Below are 10,775 nucleotides of genomic sequence, written 5' to 3'. Positions count from 1 at the left end.
AACTACGTGAAAATATAGAGGCAAAATATTGGAAGGAAGGAAGGAAGAAAGCTTTATTTATCCCCAAAGGGCAATTCAGTTTCTACAGTGGTTGACACCGTCATAAAAAACATTCATACGACATAAATCATACATACATAGACATATTATAATAAATAAAACAGAACACTATTTCATTGCCCAAATTCCCGGCTCAGTTCTCTGCATTTAGCAGCCGAATAGATGAAGGAACAAATGACTTGGAATACCAACAGGTCTTCCCAAGAGGCTGCTTATATCGCCGTCCTGATGGCATCGGCGCAAATTCTTATGAAGAGCGTGTTCCTGATTAATAATGCCTTTTGCCTTTTTACGGACACATCTCTCCCAGAGAGAGTTTAGATCTGTAATGTGTGTACCGATAATTTTAGAGCAGACATTTACAATTTTATTTAGACAGTTCCTGTCCTTCACTGCCAGGCTGTTAAACCAGCAGATGAAGGAAAAAGTAAGGAGGCTCTCAATGTAGGACAGATACACAGAACACAGAATGTGTTTTGAGACGCCAAAGGAGCTGATCCTCCGCAACAAGTGGATTCTCTGTTGGGACCGTCTGACTACTGACTCAGTATTGTAGTCAAACTTAAGCTGGGAGTCAAACACGGTGCCCAGGTATTTATAAGAGTTCACAATCTCAACATCCTCATCATGAATCCTACTGACTGTGGTGTTTGCCTTGTTTTTCCTAAAATCTATGACGAGTTCCTTCGTTTTAGAGACGTTTAGGTCCAGGAAGCTATCGTCACACCACTTGACAAAGTCAGGGAGTGCCCGTCCGTGGTCTGACTCTGTGCCCTGAAGGAGTGAGAGCAAAGCTGTGTCGTCTGAAAATTTAACAAAGTAACTGTCCTCTTTAAGAGACCTACAGCTGTCGGTGTATAAAATAAAAAGCAATGGAGAAAGAACACACCCTTGTGGAGAACCTGTGTTCGAGACCAGGGTTTTAGACAAGACACCATTGTACATTGTAACAAGCAAAACAATACGTCAGATTGTACACATAAATTCATAATTTATATTTAGAGTGGATGCTGTAGGTCCCTAAAGATTAAACTGCAATTTAAAACAAGAAAAGTGAAAACAGCAACAATAGATGAATATGGAATATCACTATAAATACAAAACAGCAAATAACAATAGTCAAAAATAAATGAATAGGTGACTGTTGTGATTTTACCTGTATTGAAATCGATGAAAGCAGTTATAAATATTTTAATAATAACCCTAACCCCTAACCCTAGGAACCTTTACCTGATGAGTCTTCATATTAGCAAATATATTTTACTGCACCATATTTGTCTGATACAATTATTATTATTATTATGTCATGAAACTGTTTGCTCGTTTGTACCATATAAATATATCACACATACACAGTACATAGTATGGCTTGTTGCAAAGCAGTGCAATGAACACTACTATCAGGAAGTGTGTTTAATGGTAAAAAGAGGAACATGCCCACGGTGAACCACATCCTGAAACATCACAAATATTCAGAGCAGCTGCTTGAATAATCACCAGAATGACATTCTTTCATGTGTGAATTCTTTATTCTATGAACTGCCAACATAATTGTTACAATACTTTTTAAAAATAATATTTCACTGGCCAAACACCAAGGGTTCTGTGAAGGAAATAAAGACCCAGCTGAAGTTTAAGGTGTTTATGACTTTGTCAGTCATGTGAGTGGAGACAACATACATATCTGCTGCAGAGTTTTAATGTTCTGGTAAAAGTAATACATTTACAGTACAATTACATCTGTATTCTCTAGCTTGCAAACAGAGTTGGTATGTCAGTCTACCTTGTAATTTTGTCTCCAAATATTCTCATATAATTTCCATTTTGTATTCTTTTCTTATTGTAGATTTACTTGTAATTTCTATACATATCTCTAATTTACTGTATGTGCTGCCACAACCACATTTCCCCACTGGAGATCAATAAGGTTTATCTTATTTTATGAGGAGTTTCAGTCAAATTGAAATCTGGAAATCAAAGTCTGTTCAATTATTGAATCATATGATTCTTTCTTTCAGTACTGGGATGGGAAAAAAAGCACAGACATTTCTCATCAACTTAAAGATGTAATATGTAATATTTCTAAAAATGACTAGGCCTTTGTTTTATATTCTGTTGAGTCGTGTGCTTACATTATCTCAAATGTAATCAACAAGATTCAAACCCAGAGCTTACTTAAGGTGACAGTTGCCTGTTGCTATAACTTCCGGGAATCGAGAGAGTCTCAAGGTACATGTCTGTAGGATCTGTCATTTCTACACTTCCCATTCATGTAAGAAGCTGTGCAATGCATTCAGGTAGTGTCACCTTGTGTTTTGAGAGATGGGGCATCACGTTGGCTGCTCCTCATTTGCATAAAGTTGCGGTCTAGGCTACTTAATGCAAATCTGCTGCGTCCAGTGCGTCTTGTTTGAGTTAAAATTAAGGCAGAAACAGCAACAGCATGGCTTATTTCTCACCTAAAATGTTTTCAGCAACAGACTCAGGTGAACAAGTTTCGTAAAACAAGAGAAAGTTTCCAAAAAAGTGTTGGTCTGGTTTGAGTTCCAGGAGCAGACAGCCCACGTGTGGCGATTACCCAATCAGGTGCAGCTAGAAAGTGTTTGCGTCGTTGTAGGAGGATGTTCTCTGTGTTGGTCATGTGTCCAATGCTTCGAAGTGGTGTGACCTCTATGCCCTTGCGGAGTGAGGAACGATGTCAGCAACTGAGACGAAATGTAACATGAATAAAAGTTTAACATTACCATTACCTGTGCCTCAGTCAGGTCTGATAGATTTTCATCAGCAGTGGTGGTTGTTTAATGGGGTGATGACCACCAGCCAGTGTTTATTTGCTCCAAACAGCCAGGTTACTTTATTGTACATTTGCCATAAACTACTGAGTAAAGGCTCGCACCAAGTGTGTGTGTATTTTAATCCAGATCAACCTCTCAATAAACTCAGCACTCACCAGAAACTCTGCTGCTCCAATAACTCTGAAGTACATTTCTCCCTCAGCTCCAGTAAATAACAGTCAACATTACAATATACAGATAGCAGCTGGTCAGAGCTTATATTGGGCATATTCTGAAAATACATTTCTTAAATCCAACTGTCATAAATTATCATTTGGATTCAGAGTTTGAGAATAGCTTGAAATGTCTTTGAAATGTTGTTTTGCACCACAACAATGTTGACTGTTTATTCACAAAACTCAATTTGATGTGAGTTTGCAATATTTGTAAGCAAATTAAATAAAACCAGAAATTTCATGAAATGACACGTCTATTGTAAATGTGGCCTTTATTACATCAGCCATATCATTTTAGAAAAAAAACTTATAGTCCTACTGATAAAAGCTTGATAAACAATCTCATAAACAGTCAGACTTCAGAGTACTATCAACTGGAATTGTACAACTATCTTAGTTTTTAACAATTATTCCTGATTACTGTTAATTTATTTACAATATACAGAAGTTTTATCACAACCTTTACAACAGAATAACAGTAATGCTCAAATTTGAGTTTTACATTGACCCTCAGACCTCTTAACTTGAACATCTGTAATGTAAAATACATTTAGCTGTTAAACATTGTGATGATGTAGTGAGTTATTATACACAGAGAGGAAAAATAGAAAAATCAAAGTCTATTCAAAATTCCATTATTTCCCAGTATATTCAGCCAACTGTTATGAGTATTATTAATACAGGTCGGATTTACTTTTAAAGGTGCTTTTTGTAAGAGAAGTTGATTTTTGAGACTCATTCCCCACTCGTCAAATAATGATGGTCTTGTTTTTCAACTCGTGGTTTTTGACGAGTGGGAAATAAGACTCAAAAATCAGCTTTTCTAACAAATAGCACATTTAAATCTGTGTTACTGATAAAACTAAAACTTCATTATTAATATCTTATCTTGACAAGAATCCATTTTGTGGTGTCAGACTTATTCCATAACTTGTGTCTTTCGAGTAGTTTAAATAATCTGTATAAAATCACGGCAGCAACAAAAATCTAAGAAACAGAAGGCCTGGGTCAAGATTAGCATCAAACATTCATACTGTAGAAACTGAATAAAGACAAGGATCTGGTGGCTGATCTGTAATGCCTCCACGTAGGTGCATGTGAGAGGAGAAGGAATGCTTTATGGAGGAACAACAGAATATCACACAATCTTCAGGCCTTTTGACCAGAAGCAGCCCAGATCTAAGGTCAGTGAAAATGTTTTATAGTTTAATTGGATCAATGAAGTTTCTGCCCTCTGTCAGATGGAGTTTCAATATTTAGACTTTGATCTCTTCTTCCTCTTCAGAAAAGGCATATGGTGTTTTGCAGCTGTGGGAAAGAGCAGGAGAGGTGGTGTTGTTGTCGTTCCTCGTTCTCTTTGTGAAGGACCCTCCACCATAATGACGACACAGAACGTCAGCTGCTCTCTGAAACCTCTCTGCCTCCATTGCAGGCTCTGCTCTCTGAGGAGATCCACTGCTTACATCAGGTGTACTCAGTGACCTCTCCTCATCTTGCTCTGTCCTGTCAGAGCTACATGAGCGGCCCCTGTTGTTCATGTTCCTGCTACATGACCCGCTACCCATGGAAGAGTTGGGTGAAGTCACCACAGGGCTCTGAACAGGTGTCTCTGTTAGAGAGCCGTCGTCATCTTCTTCCTCTTCCTCTCCTATCTCTCTCTCACCTGCTACCTGGCTGTGATTGGACATGTGAAGGCAGCTGGAGTTGTCAATCAAGCTCAGTACCTCAGTCATGAGAGAAGGGCCAAGGTCTACAGTGAACGAGGTGAGGGAGTCAGAGCGTGTCAGTGTGACATCACTGCTGTCTGGTAGAGACCCCTTCCAGATGTCTCCATCTTGAAACTGTCTATCAAGACGAGAGAGGCGGGGCAGAGTGACAAAACCAGACTGCAGACCTGCAGACAGACGCAAGAAGAAAACACACTGAAGTCACTGAAATGATGACATGACATACATAAAACATCTCAGACACACTCTTACAGTTGTATGGAAGCCCTAAAAGGCAATTGAGAAAAAACATTCTGGTGATCCATTTTTAATATTTGTTTGTTTTTTGTTTGTTTTTGGCCTGTGAATTTTTTTTGCCAGTATTTTTTATGTGTTGGTTTCATCTGTGAACGTTTTGGTAGGTTAAAATCTCAGGCGACCAGTTTTTGTCTATGCTATACTCATTTCAGCTACCCCCTGTTCTGAATGGGGCTTAAAGCATTCATGTTTTCTCCCAGGGGAGTTTCGATTTCTACATGCACCACTAAACACATCATATAAGTTATGTGACATACTACTAACACACAATAACTGTAACTTGAGTTTAAAAGGCTTGGAGAAATTGACCTGTTTAGAACATGGGGTAGTGGTGCACTTCACCCTCTTGTGGTCAAAAATAGTATTACAACAATAACTTTTTAAACAAATGATCCTGACCAAAAGAAATACAGATACATTTCAAAAACAAATAAGGGAGAACTCATCCTAGTGAAACTTTTTTACTTGCTAGAACGTCATTTTAACTTTTTTTACAGATTAAAAAATAAAAAGTAAACAGATTACATCAATTTAGGATGTTACAAGGAATATAGACCGAAATTATCCTATTTTAGTGATTTTAACAGTATAATTGATAACACTTTGTAATAACCCTCATTAACAAATTGTAAATTTAAAGATAATAAAACTTTAGTTAAAAATTATTTCACTGTTTACAAACAATGAAATGCGTTGTAAACTTTTTATTTAGCAGTTACAAAGGTTTATAATCAGTTGCAACTTTAAAATGGCCATCCAGATCATGTTTGTAGAAGAACAACACAGAATTTATAAACTATTTACAAAGTATTTTGTTTATCGGTGAATAACTATTTACTTAAGTTTATTAAATGTATCATTTATTAATGATGCTTATTAAAAAGTGTTGCCTTTAAAATCCTATTATATAAGCAGAAACAAATTTTACCTGGCTGGAAACCATAGAGTTCATAGTTTGTATTTGAAAAGGAAGTTTAAAAAGTATGAGCTATAGAGTTACTGTATGTCCAGCAATTCAGTTCTTTCATCACAGGGTGGCAGTACGTAACAACCCAACAACACACTGCTGAAACTTGACTGCAGGGACAGACAGGTTTCTGTCTCCTAGATAGACTTAACATTACAAACTGACAGACAGTACAAAACAGGAGGAGATAGAAAAAGCAGTGTGATGCCACTGAGTGGGGGCAGAAAGGAAGAAGAAGAAAAGAGATAGATGTTAACATGAAATGAATTGAAACCAGGAATTGTCAAGGTGTTTTATGAGTCCAGTAAAGACCCTGATAAAGGCCACAAGCTGAAACATTATTAAATTGTTCTTAGTACCACCAGTGAAGTTTATTTCCTCTTCAGACTTCTTTTCCTTCTCCATGTACCACAGAAGTTGCTAAAGCTCTTCCAGAAACCCATATTCTGCCTCCACAGTCCAGTAAAGAGTGGGTGATGCTCAGTAGATAAATGTTTGAATTGCTGTGTATAATTTAAAGGCAGCTGACAAAATATAATTAATGTTAAAAGTGTCGGTGTAATAAGCTAAGGCTTCAGCCTACACCTTTTTGGTCCTGTTTTGTTAATTTGTTTTAATTTTGTATTTGTTTATTTGTTTGATTTGTTTTTGAAGCTAGAAAAGCATTAAGTTAATGTTTATTTATTGTCTATCTACCAGTGTATCTGCATTTTATGAGTTGGAAAATGACCAAAAAAAGTTAAACTGAACTAAATTTAATTTTAAGCTTTTGCAGAAGAGTTTTTTTCTCTTTCAATACCCACTTTGTACCTACAGCATACCTAGTTTTGGAACACTGACATCGATTTTTCACGACTGGTGGGCTTGTCTTTAATAATAAATTAATGTAAAGAAGAACTATATGGAAATAATAACATGGAAGACAAACTGAGAAACCCATTCATGACAAAAGGCTCCCATCATCTTTCAGTTCACTGACTCTGTATGCCAGCTCCACATCACTACGTTTGAGCAAATTCCTTAGGAATTGTGTAAGGAATCTGGAGACGGAGAGGGGCTTTCCAGTCCTGCCTTTGCACGCTGCTGCCTGATAAGCTCTGATTGGTTAGCAGATATAATGAATGCTGTGTTTATGCTGTGCATTCAGGCAGTGACACATGCACACAGAGGAAATGCCCTCAAAGTATATTTCTTTCTCTCACACCAGCTGTGTGTGTTTGTGTTTGTAGGCCTAATTGTGTACAGGTGTTGCCAAGGTGATTCCAGATGACTCAGGAGAAGCCTGCTTGTTTGCTGGTTGTCTTGGAGGAATGTGGGTACGATGTTGAAAGGGAGAGGGCAACCTCACCATCTCTGATTGTGTGTTCACTGACATTTATAGTCCTGTATAGTCCAAGTCAGTTCAGCAGCTCTGTATGTTGTTTGGTCTGCCGGAGAGTAAATAGTGAGAACTGCAACTGTAATTATATAGCACACGACCGGTTTGTGCTTTTCTTCCTAATTCATGGTGACTAATGCAGTACTGATCCAGCACTCAACTTCAGCCCATTGATCCTTCTGTCTGGGTTTCAGGACCTTTTAGGAGCTTTCTGCCTGTTGTTTTATCTATTGTTTCTGAGTTAACTGTAACCTGAAGACGACAACAGCAAAAAGACAACATTCTTACTGTATACGTCTTCCAGGATGTTGACATTTCATATCAGACACAAAAATTAGAGTGATGCTCTCAGCCTCTAACCAATGAATATGAAAATACCAAGTAGGTCTCTTTTTTGTACTAAATTACTTTATATTACAGATATAATATGCAACATGTCTGCATTAAAATGTCTAAAACGACTATTTTGTTTTGTTCAAACCCAGAGAAATCTGTCATTTTATTGACCATGCGTTTCATTTGGTCACCTGTCGCCATTACATCTGGGAGAGTCAGTGAGTGAGGAAGGAAGTTGATGAATGCGACTAAACATAACCTAAATAAAACTTTAAAACGTTTCCTCATCTGTGAACATTTCAGCCTGAATCACGTAGACAGATTTTCTTTGGCAATGGCAGCTGCTTAACACCGAAGACAGTAACTCCCATGAACTGAAATGACATTTTGTTCCTTTCACACCCAGAAACCAAGTGTTTAAATTGTTTTGCTGAAGCTTACATGTTCACCCAGTTGGAGTCTTTGTTATCCAAAATAAAAATAAAAAACTCATATACATATACATATATTATGCAGTTGAACACATTAGTTTGAAGTCAAATCTGAGCTTTGGTGCAAAAGGACCACTTGTCCACTCATATACTATCAAATAAAAGTTTGTGTACATACTTTGAAAAAAATGAAACAACCCTAAAATCTTTTAGAATCACAAGAAACTTAAAACTAAAGGAAATCAATCCTGGGTATCTGTAGAAAATCTTCCAGCTGTGCTCACTGAGTTAACATGTCACACTATGCTTTCTTTGGCAAAACTCCTTCCATTGATTTAGCCCAGCATGTCATGGAAGTCTGCCAACTTGAAAGTTGACACAAACACACACACATTTGAGTCGATTTGCTGTGAATAAATCTGCACCAATGCAGCTGTTGTATCATATCCCATTATTTTTGAGTATGACCCCTCTTTGCTTCACTTTTCTAAGACCACTAATTTTCTCCACTCACTTTTACTGTAGCTTATCTTGCTGCTAAGTTGCTTTACATAAAACCCTGCTCCATGCTGGAAGTGATTATCTTTATTATCTCACCATATGTGCAGAGTGAGTCGTCTGTCGAGCTGACAGAGCTGGGGAACAGCACCCTCTCTAGGCACCCATTGGGTGAGTCCATGTTCAGCTGGGGCAGGGAGATGGCGTTCTTGATGATGGGTGAGATGTCTGGTGGCGGGGATGACAAGTCTCGGGAGCCCCTTCGCGGCACAGAGTTCTTTCGCACGTGCCGAAAGGTGCGTGTGAAGAACCCTGTTGTCTTGGAGCTGTTCGTTGAGTCTGGACTTCCTGGCTCCCTGGTGCCCCCGTAGTTGCTTAGAAAGGAGGTGTCACCAAACACTTCCCCGCCACGGCCAACATGCATAGTATGACGGAAGTCACCCATCGGCGGGCTGATCATGTCCACGGAGAGCTCACTTTTGAAACGACGTTTCCCCTGAGAGCCAGACACAAGGCCCTTAATTCCTGGCATTTTTCCCAGACTCATGGTGGCAGAAAAGTTGTGCAATTTCTCTTTTATATGAATGAGTGTCTTATTACATGTCAGTCAAGTTTAAATTCCAGTTAGGGTCCACTGTAAAACCAGAGAGAAAAAGAAAATTAAAATTCCAGGACAGTGAGAACAGAAATCACAAATATGTGGTTGTTCAGTCGGCAGAGAATGTGTGTATAATCCATTCTCCACGCGGCCAGAGCCAACTATTCATCCACTGTCTGCCCACGTTTTCCTTTTGGGTCTACGCTGAAAGATGCCAGTATGGATATGGAGCCAGTCAAGTCCCTGTTTACATCTCCTCTTTCACTCTCCCTCTCTCATGCACAGCTATTGCTGCACGTCTGTCCAAAATGACCTAAACACTCGGCTCACTTCCCCTGCACAACAGTCACTTTCAGTCATGACAAAATAACAGAGAAGATGAATTGCAAGGTCATATTTTGTTTCCTCTGGTTACCACAGCTCATGTGGTTGGAGAGTTTGGGCCTGGCTGGATCCTTATTCAGATTTGGTTCAGTCAATGACAGTTTAGAAATACAAAGGCCAGCCACAACTGCAAATACATCGAGATGTGATTCCAGCCAAACAACTCAGCTGGTTTGTGTGAGAAAAGTAAAGAAACAGACTGATGTTTACATTGTGTTCATAACACTAAGGGTCTTATCACCTTGTGTGTTCTTAATTTTCCTTTTATCCAAAAGAAAAAAGAAGTTTTTAAGTAGCAGAATTTTAAAAGACAAATTGAGACTAGGCAAGCACACCTGATACTTGATGAATTTATCAATAACTCTTTTTAGGAAATGTAACTGGATTGAGTCACTTCATAGGCTGATCTCCACCAGACTGTGGCGCCCCTTCTCATTATTATTAAGGTTGCAGGTTAGCCTACGAGGATTAGTACCTGACCTTAACCTTACTTTAGCATCCTACCCACGTTGCATGCACAGTCCCAAAGCAGTGATGATCGTCCCTTCATTTACCTAATAGTAATGACGATCTACATTTCTCTTGCCTTCTCCTTTTAGCTTCAGAAGCCTTCAATACATTTCTGTAGTCCTGCTCTTTTAAAAAAAAAAGTAATTCATGAAACACCCAGCTGAGTGTCAAAACAGAAGTGTCTCCACTCTTTTCTTACTGGCAGTGAATCCTTCTTGCTTGTGTGTTCAACAGATCCCAACCTCTGAGAGGATCTTGTGTGTCTTCAAACTCCAAGCACAGAGAGCGAGGGGGGTCCACTGCCACGCACCGTCTCCCACTAAAGAGGTTTATCCATGTGTGGCACCACACTGTCCATGAGACATCCTGTCAACAGGCCTGTTGCCCCACTTCTTTGTCCTCTGTTCCCTGGTCCTTCCGCATGCAAGAAGCCAGACTTTTAGTTCATCAGTGCAATGGAAGAAGGAGGGTGATGCTTTCTTGAAAAGGGCAATAAAGTAAGGTGGAGTAATCCAGCAACTGTTTTGTCTGCATCATCGTGAAAGAAAGATAAGGCTCCTCCGGGATTGTCCATGCACT

The 10,775-nt window shown here is 38.9% G+C and overlaps 1 protein-coding gene across 1 annotated transcript; it reads right to left on the bottom strand.

Annotated features, from left to right (window-relative positions):
* Nucleotides 1-3,461: 3,461 nt before the first annotated feature.
* On the bottom strand, nt 3,462-9,308 carry cdc42ep1b (CDC42 effector protein (Rho GTPase binding) 1b). Its single transcript, XM_073494011.1, has 2 exons — nt 8,804-9,308; nt 3,462-4,964 (listed from the first exon to the last, which is right to left on the bottom strand). Exons 1-2 carry the CDS (start codon nt 9,249-9,251, stop codon nt 4,327-4,329), a joined length of 1,086 nt encoding a protein of 361 aa, XP_073350112.1. The 5' UTR covers nt 9,252-9,308; the 3' UTR covers nt 3,462-4,326.
* Nucleotides 9,309-10,775: the final 1,467 nt, after the last annotated feature.

Source organism: Pagrus major, chromosome 23 (genome assembly GCF_040436345.1).
Source record: "Pagrus major chromosome 23, Pma_NU_1.0".
NCBI lineage: Eukaryota > Metazoa > Chordata > Actinopteri > Spariformes > Sparidae > Pagrus > Pagrus major.
Note: the sequence above shows the minus strand (reverse complement) of the source record. Positions and strands in the feature narration are given on the sequence as shown.

Coding starts and splice junctions, on each gene's coding strand:
- cdc42ep1b (XM_073494011.1), bottom strand. CDS start 9,251: ATGAGTCTGGGAAAAATGCCAGGAATTAAGGGCCTTGTGTCTGGCTCT. Junction 4,965..8,803: donor CGACTCACTCTGCACATATG/GTGAGATAATAA, acceptor GTCTGTCTGCAG/GTCTGCAGTCTGGTTTTGTC.